General features: G+C 40.2%; 1 protein-coding gene and 1 long non-coding RNA gene across 2 annotated transcripts; one reads left to right on the top strand and one right to left on the bottom strand.

Moving 5' to 3' along the window:
• Nucleotides 1–1332: 1332 nt before the first annotated feature.
• Nucleotides 1333–12535, bottom strand: LOC134862287 (cathepsin S-like). The gene is made up of 8 exons (XM_063880132.1): nucleotides 12371–12535; nucleotides 9773–9897; nucleotides 9542–9664; nucleotides 6194–6346; nucleotides 4905–5129; nucleotides 3922–4087; nucleotides 3165–3267; nucleotides 1333–1685 (listed from the first exon to the last, which is right to left on the bottom strand). The coding sequence occupies exons 1-8, from the start codon at nucleotides 12387–12389 to the stop codon at nucleotides 1586–1588; spliced, it is 1014 nt and encodes a 337-aa protein (XP_063736202.1). The 5' UTR covers nucleotides 12390–12535; the 3' UTR covers nucleotides 1333–1585.
• Nucleotides 12536–16493: 3958 nt separating this feature from the next.
• On the top strand, nucleotides 16494–18498 carry LOC134862315 (uncharacterized). The gene is made up of 2 exons (XR_010165490.1): nucleotides 16494–16646; nucleotides 16845–18498. It is a non-coding gene; the product is annotated as an uncharacterized LOC134862315 (long non-coding RNA).
• The last annotated feature ends 765 nt before the right edge of the window (nucleotides 18499–19263 follow it).

The following is a 19263-nucleotide window of genomic DNA, read 5'->3' as shown; positions in this document are numbered from 1 at the left end:
GCTTTATCGTGCCATTCTTGTCCATGTGTTAGACTTACTAATGAATGTGGCTAACCAACCAAAGGCTTTCAAAAAAAAAAAAAAGATACACAACACTTTAAACGTCAATCATGGTGGGACATTTTGTATCAACAACTAAAGAAAATCCCTTTGAATACCTCATGTGAAAATTGTTTGTTGTGATGTTGCACTAAAAAAATAAAATGACTCATTTGTAACCCAACACTGCATTCTGTTGACTCTATGCTGACCTTCCTGGAGGGATTAGCGGGTGACCCTGCTCGGCTTTTAAAGGCCAATACTGACAATGATATTCTTTTGGTTTCCAATAAGCCTTTTACTGTATTTAATTAGGAAAGTAAATAACGGTAATAAAGTCCCCTCGTAAACCCTGCCTTTAAAGTATGCAGTCTAACATCTGCTTCTTTTAGCCGTCTATGGTCCTGAATAAAACCATCAAACCCTATGCATGTTATATTCCTCAACATCAAAATGCTATTTACTTGGGTTTAAAATTCTCAAATGTAAATTCAGCCTTAATTATTGGTATTTTTGGGTTCAAACAATGCTTCTCAACACAGGTGGTTTGTAAAATGCACTGTATGTATAAATACATGTCTCTAGGGTCACTACTGTCACTGGAGGTATGCTGTTTCTTGCTGTGAAGCCCTAACCGTGAAGTCTGTATGGTAATTCTGAGCCCCCAGAAGCAAGTTAGCTTAGCATAAAGAGCTGCAGTTAACGCTCTGTCATTAGACTGCAGCTCTTTATAGTTTAGTATGTTGTGTTGTTTAGTGCGGTTAATGAAAAGAGACATGCCACGTCATTAGTAAGCTTTTCTTTGTTGGCTAAACCAGATCCTGGAGTTAGCTTCACATTTGAACGACATTAGGAGAGAGGTATTCATCTCCTCTTTTAAATTCTAAAAAGCTTCAAATAACAGACGGTTTTAAATGACTCCTTGGACTTCTTTGAAAACAAATAGACTCAATGTTTGATGAGAGGGTCAGCGGGACAACAACAGCAACAAATCAAAAGGCTGTTCTTCTTCAAGACCATGTTACTAGCCTGCAGGCGGCATTATGACATGCTACACCATCAGCATGTGCACAGGACAGAGATATTTACCAGAGACGTAGGTATTGATTTTGGCTTTCCTTCTGTCGTAACATGTAAAAGCTAAATTGACCAACAAGCCAATTTTCCAAGGAGTCAATGGAATCCTTTCAGGCAGTTTTCATGGCAGATTTAACAGAGTGAAAACCCCTGAAACCGCCGGTGTGAAATCAGATGGCCGCCATCACGTCAGAAGACCGATGTGAAAGGGCAATATTACACAGTACATGTCTCTTTATTATTAAAGATTCAAACACATACAGTGAGGCACAAACAAACACAGAGTAAAGACAACGTTGATTGTTAAAACTGTAGTATTTAAAGATTACATGTTCTTGGCTTTTCCCCCTCAAAAAGGTCTGTTAAATGGAATTTCCCAAACCTGACCAAAGCTGCTATGATCATTATAACATTTTTTTAAATAGTGGATATATGAAACTAAGGCGGACGTAAATTAAACAGCCTGCAGCTACATGATGGGGTAGCAGCAGTACAGAGCGATGCCACACTGGTTCTGCTTGTTGCGTGCCATCCGGACGTAGCCCTGGTCTCCGAATGATTTTCCCCAGCTGGACAGAAAGGACACAGAGACGAGTTCATGAAAATAGGATCATGTTTCTATAATTGAAATCATTGTTGAGTGATAGGAATGTGATTGGAATAAATAATGAGCTTGAAATAATCAAATTAACTAGAGTAACAACTACTTGAAATGACAAGTTAAGTCCTATTGGTTCATTCAACCGATCAGAAGCCGGTGATGTAGCGCCAAATACACAGACACGCTTTTAACTACCTCCTTTTTATTGTGCTGTTCTTTAAAGGTCTCCTATTATGCTATATTTGAACAATATATGGTAGGGCAATATCTTTACAATGCATACATGTCTGTGAAGTGTTTTGCTCAAAATACCAAACAGATCCCCCACTGTAGCATGCCTCACCCACCTCTATTTCAGCCCTGTTCCTGAAGTGCTGATTCTGTGACTGGCGCTTTAAACTGCCACGGCCGGGGCCAGAGGATATTTTCAAACGACGGCTAAGACACATCCTCAACACCCTCCTTCTTAAAACTGAGTTTTTAGTATCTATTATTTACATTTGAGTATTAATTTAATAGGTTTTAACTTTGATTATTCAACACTTCTGTCAGCCACGTTTCCTTTTAAGTTGCTCTTTTAATCTCTTTATGTTTTATCCTCTATTATAATTATGAATAACTTTACATTGTCATTATTTGATTGTGTTTTTATATTGATTTGGTTTTTGTTTTCCTTTATCATACCTTTTACCTCCTTGTGTTTAGACACATTGAAACTGTTGCTGCACGAGTTCAAAAAGCATCTGATCTGAGCTGATTTGTTCTTGAAAGTGCTATAAATAAAGCTTTATGATTATTATTATGATGTAATGCTACGTCACCGAGTTACATGATGCTTATTTCAACAAACCATAATTATCCTTCCAAGCCAAACCCAACCCCAACATACGTGACTCTACATCAAAGATCTCTGCGACTCCGCTTTAACAACAAGCTGCTACACAAAAGGCTTTTATAAATCACAAAAAGACAATAATCTACAGGGAAAACGTTGGCGTTACAGGTGCTTCATGGGTTGTCATTTCTCTAAAGTTAAAGGGCCGATCTCACGGTTCAACAGACGTAGAAAGAGGATTAAAACAAGCTAAAACCTGATGAGGTAGGAAATGAAACTCCCTTTTCTCTAAGGATTTCCTGACGTCGTCTGATTTAGACCTTCATTGCAGTGCTGAGGTAATGTTTGCTCGAGAGGCAGCTGTTTGTGGAGTTTCTCAGTCAACCACTAAACTCGTGTCAGCAGAACACCCAAACCCTTTCTGCTTATCGACACCGTGTACTTTCCTGCACTTTATTGACTTCCCCGTTTCACTTCCCCCTCCATCACACAAGGAAGCAGATGGGGGAGGAACACACAAGAACTACCGTATGTAAGTAAGTCATAAACCGGTTATTAATATGAACTAAATGGGGATTTAGGGAGAGATCAGGGCAGTGAAAAACATCTCACCTGTTCTTGACCAGCCAGTAGTCATGTCCGTTCAGTGTGCCATAGCCCACGGCCAACACACCGTGGTTCACCTTCTGGGAGCAGCCGGAGTCATCATACACCCCTGAAACAGCAGGGGGCAGGAGTGTATCGCGGATTATTGAATTTAAGAAAGAAAACCAAATTGCTTTCCAACTTCCTCAGAGTCTAAACTGTTCAAAAACACAGGACAAACTGTTCTGTTTTCCACAGTTACTTTGGTTGTTGCCACATCTGCCACTTCTCCTAGAGGAGATGCAAAAAGGTACATTTATACTTTGTTACCAGGGGATAACTACTGATAGCTACCTGGGAAAACAAAAACAACCCTCTTCTGGGCTTGGTTTGTGTTGTGAGAGGAAAGTAAAGCAAATGTCACAGTGAAAGGTAAGCTTATAGGGAATCAAAACGAAACTGAGTTGGTGTGTTCATTCAATGTCCGTTGCATTGTGCATTAAGTTCATGGAGATCAGTTAAAAGAGTGCAGGCTGCAGGTCCTCGAGTACACCTGTACATTACTGCAGCAAGGTGACAAGTTTCACCACTATAGGAGCGCAAAAACAACATCTATAGAGGGTCTTAACTTGACTGTTTTGCAAGTATACGTGTTAGAAAATCACACCCCTCCTGTGACCTTTATGCGGCAACCTTTCCCTGAACATACCTGGATCTTTCTGCATCTATTTTCAGTCATTCTAGCAAAGAGAGGAGCCTGTGGAGCTCATGATGTGACACGTACCACTCCTGTAGAAGGCGAATGTGGGCCGCGTGGCGTCAATCGCTACCGAAATGGGTCCAATGGTGGCGAGCGCCTCCTTCAGGGACCCCTCGTCCCCCTCAGGCAGGAAGTTGTAGCTGGAGCAGTTAGCGGCGCGGTACAAAGGGTTGTAGTGGCACTGTTGGTCCTGAAGTCAGAGGACAAACTGGGGTTAAAACTGCTGATTCATACTGCATGGATTATACCTGAGCAACTCAACGATATCACCTGAAGTTGGCTAAACTCTGGTGACGTCCATGTATGTTAAAAGAAAACCAATATGCATCATCTAGCCAGAGCCAGCAATGTCCAATCATTTTCTTGAATCATTTTTTGGGTAGATTAGCACCACAACACCTCTGCATCAGTCTCCTTCCGTCTCCTCTTCCACACAAACAGATGAAGCCTGGAGGACAAACACCCGCTGTCCGCTCCGATTCATTTATCGTTGCTCCAAAGAGACATTAACAGCGGACCGCAGACGAGTGGAACCAGCGCTGCAGTCGACAGCCTGCAGGGGCGAGCTGAACTTCTTGCACGCCCACCTTGTTTTCTCATACAGGAATCTGTTGACTGTGTAGCTGAGTTTGCACTCATGAATGCTTCCACCCAAAACACCAAGTTCCAATGGTCTTTAAAGTTCATTTTCTTTGGGCTGAGGTCTGCATCAACTAGTCTATAGACCCCTGTGGTGTCGAGGAGGTTATTACTAACTGCTATATATACAATAATCATCACACACAGTCTGAGGTTAGGGACTACAAACTAACTCCTTTGCTCCTTTCCTACACACCATTTATTATTTTAAGTTCTGCCATCTCAGTAAAGGTGTTGTTATGTGCTTTTAAAAAGGTATACTTCCAAAGAGGTCCCCCCCCCACAACACCTGGGTTTGTAGGTGCTTCCAAGTGTGTATATTTGGGCTGTCCTTTAATTAATTAAGTGTAATGGCTTTTACAAATCACCTGTCCTTTGTACGGGTAGGAAGCCTCGGAGTCGATGCCCTGGTTGTCGATGATGTACTGGAAGGCTTGGCTCATGAAGCCCCCTTTGCAGCCATGGTTGCCGTATTTGCTGGAACAGTCCACCAGGTTCTGGGGGCTGAGGTCCAGCAGCTTCCCCGTGGTCTTGGCTAACTGGCCCTCCATGGCCCCTGCAGCACTGAAGGCCCAGCAGGAGCCACAGGAACCCTGGATGTTTGGCAGCACAACATGAGTTTGTAAAGACGGAGCCAGTGGCGTTTGAGAGGTTCAATTTAACTCTGCTCACTTTCCTTGTTTGTCTTTTATTTCTAACATGTTGCACAGAACACAAGTCTTCTCCAAAATCAATACCTGAATGATATTAATCTGCACAACAGCACTTCTTTCTCTTCACTTTCACACTAAACACAAATCTGATTGACGTAGTTTAGATAAAATAGACAGACAAATGAAGGTCAGCGTTATATCTATTTTCATTTGGGTTCAAATTAAAGCTGTATGCACATTTCTATGTTTTGTAACCAAGAGTTATTTGTGAAATCTAGGAACAGTAAACTAAAAAGCGACGTTATCTTTAATCTGAAGTAAGTGAAGATACTTGTAAAGTGTGATTGTTGTTTTATTGCTCGATTTCAATCTGACTTTTATTTGTTGTGTTTTTTATTACCTCTGTAAAGTGACTCTGAGCATCTGTACAAGCGCTCACACAATACATCTATTATACTTATCATTATTATACTGTACACAGGCACATTCATCTAAATGTTTTGCACATTTTGTAAAACAGTCATTTTTTATTCTGATATTATGCGCATCATTTATTTTCATATAAACATGCTCATATTCCTGCTGTACTTTAATACAGTTGTATATTTGCTATTTTTTTTACAACCTATCTCCCGTTACTGTGTTTATGTATGCACCATTATAGCAAAAGCAAATCTGGTGTATAATATGTCACTTAATTATGTGTTTTGACTGTAAATTCACCATTCAATGTAAACCAACTGCGGCAGGTGCTGAGCTATAGACCGTGTCTTGTCAATACGTGTCAGGCGGTATATCTCACACAACTTCCACACTAACAACAAAGTGGATGTGGCAAAAAGAATTGCAAAACTGGCAGTTGAGGTGACGACTTCCTTTAAAGTACAACAGCCGCTTCGAGAAGCTAAAGGAGGATCGTGTGGGAGGATGACAGTTCACAGTGAGACACAGAATTCTCAGTTATATGAATCGCTGATGGGAACCAGGGGGAGGTTTTTCCTCACCTGCATCTTGACGTTGGTCACACAGCCCTTGTCTCTCCAGTCCATGGTGTCGGGGAGGGTGGCGCCGGAAGCCCCTCTTAAGGCCGATGGTGCCCTCTGGATGTCGGTGGGAGGAGTGAGCGTGGCGAAAGACTGTAGGATCTCCTCTGCTGTCTGTCAGGAAGTTCATCAAATCAAATGTTATTTATATCGCCCAGTATCACAAATCAGACGTGTGGCGTTTACCTGTGCTGTCTGTGTTACGATGCATTCTTAAATGTTCTTAACGATGTTTGATTTCATTGTTTTTATTAGCATTTCCTGTATTGTAAACCTCTACAGTATGTTGCATTATTTTATTGACTTAAGGGTTACTTTACAACATATTTAAAGGGACTACAGATTAAAAGAAATAGCCTCTTGGATCATTTTCACACATTTACATACATACATGAATAAAGAACTATGTACAAATGATGAAAAATAAACAAACATTTGGTTATTAGAAAGTCACGCATCTGTTTGCAGCTGAGTTTTTAAGTATTTTGAGGGAAAGGAAAAGTTAGATTTTGGTTAATAATTGACACAAGTGATCAAAGTGTGTTTTATGTTTACTACAGCTTCTTTAGTTTAGCTTCTCAACTGTGATCAAGATCAGAGTTTAAATTCTATGAAGCTGGGACTTAAAATGTTAAATGTGTCACAGACCCTCAGCCACGTCATAGACTCTATGCATCACAGAAATGCACACAATAAAGGCATAAACAACATCTTGTTTTATTTCTGTGGATGCATCCAAAACCACCAAGACAAATTCCTCCTATGTGTTTTCCTACTTAATTGAATTCCCCTTTTGTTCTCCGGCTTTCCTGAGCTCTTTGGAAACGTTTCAGATTCTACGTTGTAAAACTCAAACATGGAGTAACTTTTAGAGCTGTGTTAGTGAGAGTTCAGTTCTACGGTACTTTTTGGTGTCAATTACTCCGATTCAGCTTGAATATATCGAAAGACCCTCGGACACGGATTGAGGCGAGGCAGGTTAAAGGACGCAAACCAAACACCACTTAGTTAATATTCCAGTATGCAGCGTGGATTCTTTAGACCCTCATTATGCACCCAGAACATACTGCAGGCTATTCTCCACACGCAGCATGTGCTGAATGCATCCTGCAGGAGCCGTGGATCAGTGGTCGAGCTACGAGCAGAAATCATCTCATTACTTCAGCGGAGACTCAAAGGCCTGAGCCGACGCAGAGTTTCACACGGAGGGAAGTTAGACCAGTGGAGGGGCCAAAGGGTGAAAAGACAAACCTCAGCGGGCAAATTTATAAATTTACATTCCGCCTGTGAGTATTTGTTTCCTGATTATAGGAACTTTTACGTGACTTCAGCTGAGACAATCAGTTAAAGCAGCTTTAATCGATATTGTTCGAATAACAAAGTGTCAAATAAGTGAAAAACTTTTGTCAACAGGCAGAAAGAGTAGACCCATACAAAAATAACCCCCGCACTCTGAGCCACTTGGAGGCTGTAGTGGTGTCTTCTCTTCTCTTGTCATTTTTGAAGGATGTTGAGTGAGTTAACCTCTTGAAAAAAAAAAGTAGGTGTAATGCCACTCGCACCAGGTGCACGATTCAAGAGAAGGCCACGAAAATAGCAAACATAGTACGGTGGCCAGCAAGTGCAAATGTGCCCGAAACGCGCTGCAGCTTCAGAAACGATGCAGATATAAGAACACATATGTGCCAAAAGACCTGCAGATGTAGAAACATCTTCGCCAACTTCACAACACATGCACAGGGAACGTAAAACGAGACGCTGCAGATACCAAGCACACAAAAACACCACGGAACAGCAAAACGTGATGCGCACAGCGGGACAGTGGCGGCTGGCAACTTTATAATCCCCAAAGCGCTCGAGTGAATGCGCGTCAGTCATCACGCTGGGGAAGATGTTTCTTCATTTGCATGTGTTTTCATTTGCCTTATTATATTTGCATCATTTTTTAAACTGTGAGATGTTTCTCCTGATGGAAGATGGAACTTCTCAGCCACCGTAACATTGTGCCAACTCAAAACCTAAATATAGCTAGTGGAGACACCGCACGGATCATTCTGACTCCTTACTAGGGGTTTCATTGCCGGCGATGATCCCTTTTAGAGCAGTGGTTCTCAATTGGTGGGTCGCAGATACGCAAAAACACGGAAAATAGTCAAACTTTTATTTTGAAGGTCGGAATTTGCAGTATAATTACTGCAGTTGTTCAAAACGTTCGGTCGTGATTGATTGACGAAAAAAAAGTGGGTCCTCGACTAGGAACTTGTTTATGAACCTCAACCGAGAAATCCACTCATGCACTAACAAAGTTGCAGAGGGGTTTCATTTATAAAATGGATTAAAAAAGCAGCAGTAGTTTTCCACAAAGCTCACTTAAACAGACACTGTGCATTTGATGTAGGACTGCACAATTTATCCAAATGTTTTTTTGCAAAAATTGCAGCAAGTGCAATATTTGTTAAAGGCTAAATATGTGAAATGAACTGAATGGAGTATTGTGGGGGTGCAGAGACGTCCCAGCGTACAGACGGTATTTTACAGACTTTGTTTGGTACAGATCCTTTAAAGAAAATACAAATCTCACCATGATAATAAATGTTTCAATGATGAAGTGAATAAAGTTTCAAAATCAGTCCCTCTAACATCTGAAAGCTGTTGTAATAATGTAAATAAAGGTAAAGTAAGGATTTCTATATCTGTTTCTTATTTGGTGCTTTCTGTTCCATTCATGGAATTATTGCAAAATACTGCTGGGCCTTCTTTGGAGTCCAGTTGCCTGCTAACTTCCAGCATATTCCACTTTTTTGTTCTGCTCAAAGACTGTCGGTCAACCCTGTCAGAGACTTTATGAGTCAGCCTATCACAACTACTTAACGAGCCTGTCCAACAACATCATCTCTGATCCAAAGCATGTTCTGAACAGCGAAGACTACCATCTAATCGGAGGTCCAGGATCCCGCGATTCAATAAAGTGAAGCACGCCTTTGTGCACCAGTCAATCCTCACAGTAAACTACACGCTAAAGGGTCTTAGAGCATGTTTCTCTCAGAGATTGTGCTGTTAAATGTTTGGTCTTGACATCTGTCCATGTTGATGTTGCAAATGGAGCTGCTGGGATGCAAGTCAAATGTCAGACTTGATCTGATCATTGAAGTTGTATCGTAAAAGATATATGTGAATAAGAGACGAGAAGTTCAGACCACTCATAACCTGCATCCCTCTGACCTCTAACCATTATAAAAACTGTTGTTTGATTAATGAATAAATGTGCAATCAACAAAACAATTCCCCCTTCACTATAAACTTTCTCACCAAGTCTCCCATGTGGTTCATGCTCAGATCGTAGGTGTGCAGCCCCATGGAGGTCTCCAGGTTGTGCATGCTAATGAGCTTCAAGTTTTCCTCCCACAATTCCCGGCGGTGCATATCCTCCACCTAAAAACAAAGACGTGCAGTGGGAGAGCGTAAGGTCAAACACTGAGTTGCATTATGGATTTTGCGCCTACAAACACATTTACATCCCTTTTTTTCTTTGGACTGTACCTCATTTCTGTACTGCTTCTCGTGTGTCTTCTTCCACAGCTCCCAGTGGCCGTCCAGCTGGCTTTCAAACATGGCCGACGCTCCGACACACAGGGAGACGAGCAGAAGGCTCCCCAACATCAGGCCTGCGCACACAGACACGCACACGCACGCACATGCACACACACACACACAAGTCAGGATGTTGCGTGACCTTTTTTCTTGCCAACACGCCGTGAGAACAAACCTTTGAGTCACAAACAGACGAGTGGTTTTCGCTTCTGAAAAACCTCACTCAGAGGATCGAAGGGTTTTTCAGTTATTGTTCCCACAGCGGGGGAAATGTACAACACACACGCACACACACACACACACACACACACACACACACACACACACACACACACACACACACACACACACACACACACACACACACACACACTTAACTTTTTGTATTTTATATCTTTCCTATTCTATTAAAACAAGTTTTCTTGGATTATTTATGCGTTTAAATCTATTTAAATGTCGTGTGTTTTATGCCTAAGCCTTAATGTCAATTCAAAAGCCAAACGCTAACAAACGTTATGAACTTAAGTAGATTTTAAACACGCTATTTGTTTATTCGAGGCCTTGACACATCACCTTTATACCTTCCAGGAATCATGTCATTTCATCTTTAAATTCTCACCTGAGGTTTGAACACAGCTAATTTTAGGGGCAGGTTAACGCATACCAGGAATTTGTCTTGGGTGTTTTTGGGGCATGCATAAAAACACTGATACAAAAACGATTTTAGGAAAATGGTAATATATTCTGTAAGCAATATTTACAGAATATGGTGGAAATGATGGTTGAAATGATGCTATATGAGGTCATCTAGCTCACAAATATCAAAGGGCTGCATATATAGCTTTTATGCTGGCATTTTTCAGCACTTAACAAGCAAGATAACCAATAAATATATTCATTTTAAATTGTGTGTTATCTTAAAAGTACTGTTTCCTATAAATGAAAGATCCCTCAGTTAGATTTAGTGGGTGTTTCTCTACGGTGTGCTGGTGTATATTCTATCTAAACTAATACAATCTAACAAAACATAAATCTGTGAAGCTCACGACGTGACAAATGTACGCATGGCTGTAGTTTACGCTGATGTTCTATCAGTAAGGCGACCCGATAACGCACACAGACTATTAATAGATCTAAACTTCTGCTGAATGCATCGTATGGACTTGTGGTGAAGCTGTTCCTGCAGGAGTAGTCGACGTATTGCTTCTCTTTATCTAAAGCTCTTGAAACCATCAGAAGAGCAGAACTGGAACTAACGAACAAGCAAGACATGTCATATAACCCATCGATGTCTGCTGTTGCTCAATCGAACGATGGAAGAGAATGTTGTTCAGCAGCTTCAGATGACGGGAAGTTTGTGCAGCTAGAGAGATGACTTAACATTTTAAAAAGGAAGTAAAAAGCAGTAAAAGTAGGTAAAAAAAAAAAGAGGATTTGTTTTAATCAGTAATGGGGTTCAGTATCGGTTCGTTTCATCTGATCTCCTGGAGAATGATGACTTTAGAATAAAGTTGAGAATAAAATTGAGATGAGTCTATTGTTAAGGTAGACCACAGTGTCACCTGACACCTGACTGACACACTTTCACAACTAATAGTTATAAAAGCAAAGTATTATATAGCCTTAAACATCCCGTCAATATTCACCATCATCCGAGACTCCTTTAAGCCACTAACATTAAGCTTCAAATAAGAATTATTCAAGGTCTTTTCATAATTAACTTAAGTGAAGTTGAAGTTGAATGCTACTTGTTAGTTAGTTCATCACTGGACCACAGAGAGAAAATGCCCTTTTGTTTATATCTATGCTAATTTCAGAAACACTCACTGCAAAAAGACATACATCAGGCCCAAAAAACGAGTTTTCGAGGAGGATACTGCAACAGAAATGTTAACCACGTTGTTTTTAAATACCCCAGAGCATAATAAGACAAGATGCTTAAATATGTTGGACCCACAGTCCCTGTAAATCACCACATACAGGCCTGTTACTGCAGTGTCACACCTGCAGCCTGAACACAAAATCAACTCCTGGTTAAACTGAGAAACCAAAAAGTTAAAGAAAAGAGAATTTACTTAATATATTTTAGAGATCATTTCATTAATATGAAAAAAACTCAGTAAATTATTAGTTTTTATAGAGTTTTAAGTGTGTCCAAGTTGCCCTAAGGAGCCCCTTTTATAATCGTATTCTAATTTCCAAATCAATAATTACAAAAATACATATTTCAGGTTTTTTTATATAAATGTGTTAAAGGGGAAACTGCTTCAAAAAGAACTTCCGTTTATAGTTACAAAATAAACATAGAGAATAACCTGAGCTTTAAAGTCATTTTGAATCACACTCAGCTTAATAATCTGACAGATATTACAATGGATCTGTTATTCATCAACAAAACCACACCTGCAGCACGAACACAAAGAAACTCCTCTCAAAACAGAAACGAAAGTAAAAGAAAAGCCAAGATGGTATACTATCCATTAATAATAAACGCATGATATTTTGCTAAAAGCTTTCAAACTCGTGGATAAAAAGTGTAAAACTCGCCTTGATCAGTGGGACTCATGGCTGCTCTTCTGTGTTGATTTCACTGACTGGTTTTCCTGGTTTGTTAGTTATGAAGAAAGCGTCACATGGTGTGTCGCTCCTCTTCCTCTTTAGAAACAGAAAGCTGCAACTCGGCGGTGTGTGAAGAAATCACCTGAGGAGACTGAGCAGAGATAGAACAGTAGAAGTGAAACTATAAGAAGGAAGAAAAGGTGATTTATTTATCTCGTTTCACCCCAAAAGCCTCAACCAAAGACGATGCAAGAGATGGCATGGGTTTTTTAAATTCTAAAACACATTACACATCTGTAAAAAAAAAGAAAACTTTTGAAGAAGTTTCGTTGGCGGCCTCTGGCGGCTAGGATGTGAACTACACCTCTCAAACAAACTTGAAGGATGAAACATGATTCAAAGAAGTGAGAGAGCAGTGAAAAGAAGAGAAACTCGATGTGAATTTAGTGATTTATTGACTTTTATCTTTAAAGCCTAAAAGCCATAACCGGAGAGAAAAGACTAGCGGGGTTAAGTGTTCAAACACATTAAGAACAACAACTTTTGTAAACAGTCTAATGACTCGTTAGTGGCCTCTAGTGGCTATGATGTGAACTACACATTTAAATACACATTTATTGGATCAGGATCGCTTTTATTACCAATACGAGGAATTTACTCTGGAAAAAATGGTGTACACAAAAGACAAATAGAAAAAAATAAAAGATATTTAAAAAAAAAAACTATTTTAGGACGGAAACATGATTCAGAGATGCAAAGGTTTTGTTGTCATTTGTAGTTGTAGCGTGTTAAGTTTGAGGCTCTTTCCACAGTGTACTTGGTGTGGCTGGGTGGTGTGTTTGATTGTAAAATTACACTAAATTGTTTAAATAGGTTGTAAGTCTGTGTAGGTTCGTTTCAATTGTTTTTCTTTCTTATTTCTAAATATTAAATAACGTCCCTTCACACTTCTTCTAACATCCCCTGTTGGTTGTACTACATTCACACATTTTCTTGAAGATATAAATGCTTTCTCTTATTATTATTTTTTAATTCAATGTCAATATACAATTATTTTAAAATGTATTTTTAGTGTATGTAGAAATAGTTCTTTATTTTATTGTTTTTTTTATCTATGTTGCTTTTTTTAAATTGATTTCTTTCATTATTTGTCCTATATTATGCTTTTGGGGGGTTTCCCTTCCCTGTAGTGAGTTATTTATATTTGTGTGCGTGTAATAGGTCTGCAAAAGCTAAAATCCCAAAGTTCCCTCCCCCTGCCTGAAACGCCTCGATTGGATTCCTTTCTCTCCTTCCTGGTTCAGTTCCGTATCACACTGACCTCCCAGTGATACGGAACTGAATAAACCAATAGCAGTGTGAGCCGCTCCGTGAAGCCGACCCGAGCAGAGGAACACTAGACTAACATCTAACTAACAAAAGGAGAACTTCAGGATCATCTCTTCTCTAGAGATTAACCTAAGCTTGAAACGCATCAAAAAAAAAGAAGCACACTTGACTTGACTAAACACTCTGAGGCCTGACCGCAACAGGGGACAAACAAGAGGAACTGACACCGGACAGGTGGGGGGGGGGGGGGGGGGGGGGGGGGACAGGTGGAAACAATCAGGGGCGGGGCAGACGCTGACGATGGTGGGAAAACACACAAAGGGAAGAAGTAACTGGACTTGGAATGAGAAACATGAGGCAAGTCCAAAATAGAACCGGAAGAGGAAAACGAGACATGACATGAAACACGGGGGATGGACTAGACGTGACAAACACACTGAGACGGACATGACGTGAATCCATGAGAGCTGACTTGACGTAAATATGTGATTTAATGCCAGACATAATAAATAAACATCACTCACGGATTTGACAACCAGCTGTAGCATAAATGTATGGACTCAAGTTTTAATAATGCTTAGTCCTTCCTTTCCAGGTTTTGCCAAAAGTTTTCACATTTTTGCCTAATCTTTTATTTTTTGAGATTGTTAAACATTTTGAGAACTGTTTCACATTTCCTTTTCAGACTTTGAAATAACAATATAGATGGATAGAAGATAGAGTCAGAGGATGAAACCCTCTTTATTTGTCAGTTACATGCACACAGCAGAGCAGTGGGCAGCTATCGTGCAGCGCCTGGGGAGCAATGGGGAGGGGGTATAGGAGGTGTCCGGTGCCTTGCTCAAGGGCACCACAGGAGGTGAACTGGGACCTCTCCTAGTAGCAGTCCACCTTCCGTATTTCAAGTCGGTTCGGGGACTTGAACCGGCAACCCTACGATTCCCAGTCCAAGCCCCTACTGACTGAGCCCCTGCTGATAGATAATTGAAGTAATCATTATGCTCTCATGCCACAGTCTTTTGATTTAATACTTACTGAAGTTAGAGTAATGTAATCCTAAATTGACCTTTCTATAATATTAAACTTTATGGACTGAATAGTTTAAAATATATAGCATTTTGAATCTGAATTTGAGATTCTTCATAGTCCTTGATAATTGGTAGAATAACTGTTGTTTACCTTCAGACTCAGAATACCGTTACTCTTACAGTCTTTAACATTTCATAAGTTAATGAATGAGATTAGAATTGACTAAGTATAATTAGGGTAGGTTTTGGTTATCAACTTTGATAAAAAGAGAGGAACTGTTAGGGAATATTTAGCTTAGGGGTTTAACCTTTGACCTAGTTCATCATGTTCTCCTTCCTCTGTCTGTATTGCCATGGCAGAGTTTTTCGGCCTTGCAGGTGCTGTTATCTTCATTAAGGAGGGGCAGCCTGGGCTTCTAAAGCCTTGTTGTTCGCACACTGGGTACGAGATCATGCTGACCTAAGATTGGCTTCATTGTTTAGGGAAAGCTGGCACCAGTTTACCTGGCCCCAGAGGCTCCGGTAGACACCTTCTGTGTGACCCAGATGACAGTTTAAGTTAGATGTATTGTCCGAGCTTGTTCAGTCTGCTGCTTGGCTTATGTTGATTACCTATTCGGAACTACGTAAAACCTCTTCCTGTTTTTGAGATCTTAAGAATTGGTCGGGCAACCGCTCTGTCAACTCGTGACTGCAGCAAATGTCTTGTCAATTCTCCGGCCGCAACTCCAAATAAACCCATCAGTGTTTTGCCATCAAAGTTCCTGCTCTCCCCGTGTCTCTCTGGGTTTCGTCTCCATTGCTTCAGAAGTTTCTACCACAAAAAATGACAGGTGAAATAGCCATAATACACATAACAGGAGGACTCTGCACGTTTGTACTAATCCACAGACATTCATTTACACATTTCACTTTCATTTCTATTGATTTAATCGCCTTTCAAAGCAGAGTGGGTTTTTATCCATCCCTCCGTTCAACACTTTGGTGCAAAAACATGTTAGAAATAAGAAATATAGAAACACTTTGACAACAAATATGCAAAACTACACATAAGAAACATTTAAAAAATACAATAAAAACAACAATGAATCAGAATAAAGTAAAATATGAACAGTAAATGTGAGAAACAAGAAACATTTAAACAATAATAGAAAACAACAAATGAGAAACAAAATTCAATTAAAATAAATAGCAGAAATGTAAAAATAACAACTTATAAAAAAAAGACAATTCTAATCATTTTCACCAGAAGATATCTACAGATAGTTTTAGATATTTCTTAAACTCACCATTCCAAGTAAAGTTGCTTTCAAAAACACACAGCTTATCAATCTGCTCTGCTCTGCTCTGCTCTGCTCTGCTCTGCTCTGCTCTGCTCTGCTCTGCTCTGCTCTGCTCTGCTCTGCTCTGCTCTGCTCTGCTCTGCTCTGCTCTGCTCTGCTCTGCTCTGCTCTGCTCTGCTCTGCTCTGCTCTGCTCTGCTCTGCTCTGCTCTGCTCTGCTCTGCTCTGCTCTGCTCTGCTCTGCTCTGCTCTGCTCTGCTCTGCTCTGCTCTGCTCTGCTCTGCTCTGCTCTGCTCTGCTCTGCTCTGCTCCCGCCACACGGTACTGCAGCTTCCAAACATTTCCGCTTCCGGGGACCAAACCGGATCGACTGATTTGCCAACCTTAAATACCTGCGCGGTGGGTGCCTCCCTTCTGATTCTCAGGTATTTAATGTTAGCAAATCAGCTGATCCGGTTTGGTCATCTGAAGGCGTGTCTTTCCCCGGAAGCGGAAGTGGAAATGTTTGGAAGCTGCAGTACCGTGTGGCGGAAGTACAGTAGAGCAGAGCAGAGGGTCGTTGTTGAATTACCGACTGAGTACTTTGATAAGCTGTGTGTTTTTGAAAGCAACTTTACTTGGAATGGTGAGTTTGAAAACATCTATATTTCTCTGTAGATATCTTCCGGTGAAAATGATTAGCTAAAAGACCGGTCTGGTCTCAACATGCTAGCGTAATGCTAAAGCTACACGCTAGCGTAATGCTAAAGCTGCAGGTGTTTTAGCTACCGTTACTTAACGTTTGTTCATCTGGTAACAGTTTGTCTTATGTTCTGTTTTACAGGTTCCTGTGAAGATCCAGTGGAAGTATTGTGAGTGTATACCTGAGAAAGAGGCTACCTTTTTCTTTCTTGCATCAGAGTACAGTGTCCATATAAACAATGCGACTTCCAAACTATGAGTCTCCTCACACTCGTACCGCCAGCCACAGTATTATTGAGTCTTTAATTTAATACTGGAGCATTCTTTTTATTGTTCAGGTGTTCATAGAGTTCCCGACGCAGGTGTTACAGGGGCTAATACTAAACCACCGGCATTGGAGCACCAGTGAGGTTAAGCCATCACATAGCAGCTTTAGCATTGGGCTTAAGCTGCTACATCCATAGATACAGTCTATGGCTACATCAGTTAAAAACCAGCCAGTTGGAACTTTGTTACATTATTTCAGATTCGCTATGCGTGCTAATTAGCATGCTAGCATTAGCATTAGCACCGTGGCTAATCATCGCACATTGAGTCAGGTATGAGCAGCTACAAGGTTTATTTGATAATGTGTGTGTTCACAAAACTGAACAAAACCTTTGGCAGCAGAAGTGGAAAGAGAAGAGACTCTATATTGACTGATTTGCCGGAACTGACTATTTCTATGGACGTGTGATGCTGCATCCAACGCAAATATCGTCACTGGGAGGGCTTAGCAAACTGCCGGTGTTACCATTAACTTGTTGCTCCTCAACTGGTGATATTCTACAATGTGAAGCAGATTTGTGTGGGGGGGTGTACTTTAAGGAACCAATGTGGACTGACCAGGAAATGCACATTTTGATCGTTTTATCTGTGGTTTACATTTCTCTTTTGCTATATTTGTCTCCATAGGAACATATGCTGCTCATTCAGTGCGAATATTTGAGGCCGTGGTAACAATACCGATATCAGGACGCTCACAGTGAGGACTACACGACGACACAATTAGGTGACTGTGTGGTTGCTTCTTCAAAAACGTTGAAAGCTTAAATGAACCATTTAGACCAGTTATTTGTGACAGACTTATTACTTTAAATCGTTCTTAATGTCGTTCTCAAAGCTAATCTGCATTAACAACGATGCACAACTGACAAAAATATATATTTAAATGATTTATTAAAGTTTGCAAGGTGCGAACAGGCATCCACACGGTCACCTACTTTGTCCTTTTCTAGTTCTCACTGTGCAGGGCACCATATCGGCCTCTAACCCACAACCTCACACGTGCTACTGAATGAGCATCAGTGTTCCTGTGGAGGCAGATACACCAAAAGATGAGTTGCATAGCGATCAAAGTGGTGGCTTTTAATGTGCGCAGCAGTAATCCAGAGATAACTTGGTATGTTACATTTCTGCAAGGGGGGGGGATTAATATAAACTGGATTTAGAGACAATATATTTTCTCTAAATCCAGTTTATAATATATATTTCAAAATAGTTTATTATACTTTGTAATTCCAAATATTTGCAATATAAAATGTCAAAATAGAAATATATTTGTTTTTAAATGCGTTTCAAGCTTAGGTTAATCTCTAGAGAAGAGATGATCCTGAAGTTCTCCTTTTGTTAGTTAGATGTTAGTCTAGTGTTTTTCCTCCTTGTGAGCGCTTTGTGTTACTCCTCGATACCTACCCTGAAAGAAGGATCTTTTTGTGTTCATCTTAATTAAAAGATATTTCTGTTACATTCAAGAATGTGTCTCTGGGTCGTGCTTTTGGATGCTCCTGCTTTGAGTCGAGGTCGTGACAAGCTGACCTGTACCAAATGAACTCAATCAATTACTTTGTATTAGCCTTACTTAGCTGAAAATGTACTTGTGGTACTTTGAAAGGGTTTGTGTTTATCTAATGTTGAATATGGAATATCCGTTTTAAAGATGACCAGTCTCTAACTGGAGGATCAAGTATGCGGAGTCATTGTTATATAAAGGATTATCCAGTACAGACTTTAGTTTTCTAAACTGAAATTGTACTTCTGTCTGTGCATAGAACATGTAGAAAGAGTAGTGTTGTTAATCTGGTTGTTAGATGATATTAACATTATCTGTGATATTATTAGAAATATCCTATCATTCAATATCTTATAATCCGGAAACAGTTCATTTATTTATTGTATTTTGAAAGTGTAACCTGATCTGACTAAATATATGAATCACCACTATGTTTGCTCATTGGAAATATAGACACAATCATTCATTGTACTTCTGGAAACTGTGCATTCAATTCAGAGTTCATCTTTGTACGAGAGCTGGAAGAATAAAGTCTCTCCGACTTGTTCTCCTCCTCTCTTTAGGAAACCTTTCTGAGTGTGAGGTGTGTCAAAGCATCCTGATACTGGAGATCAGCACTGAGGTAAGCAACATATTCCCTAACATTTGGGACCAAGTGCTTGCTTATTTTATTATATTGGGTTGTACTTTGTACCACATATTCATTACATACATCATTTGAAATGACTCA

Source organism: Eleginops maclovinus, chromosome 3, assembly GCF_036324505.1.
Source record: "Eleginops maclovinus isolate JMC-PN-2008 ecotype Puerto Natales chromosome 3, JC_Emac_rtc_rv5, whole genome shotgun sequence".
NCBI lineage: Eukaryota > Metazoa > Chordata > Actinopteri > Perciformes > Eleginopidae > Eleginops > Eleginops maclovinus.
Note: the sequence above shows the minus strand (reverse complement) of the source record. Positions and strands in the feature narration are given on the sequence as shown.

Coding starts and splice junctions, on each gene's coding strand:
- LOC134862287 (XM_063880132.1), bottom strand. Junction 3,268..3,921: donor ATTCGCCTTCTACAGGAGTG/GTACGTGTCACA, acceptor CTGCTGTTTCAG/GGGTGTATGATGACTCCGGC. Junction 1,686..3,164: donor TACTGGCTGGTCAAGAACAG/GTGAGATGTTTT, acceptor CTTTCTGTCCAG/CTGGGGAAAATCATTCGGAG.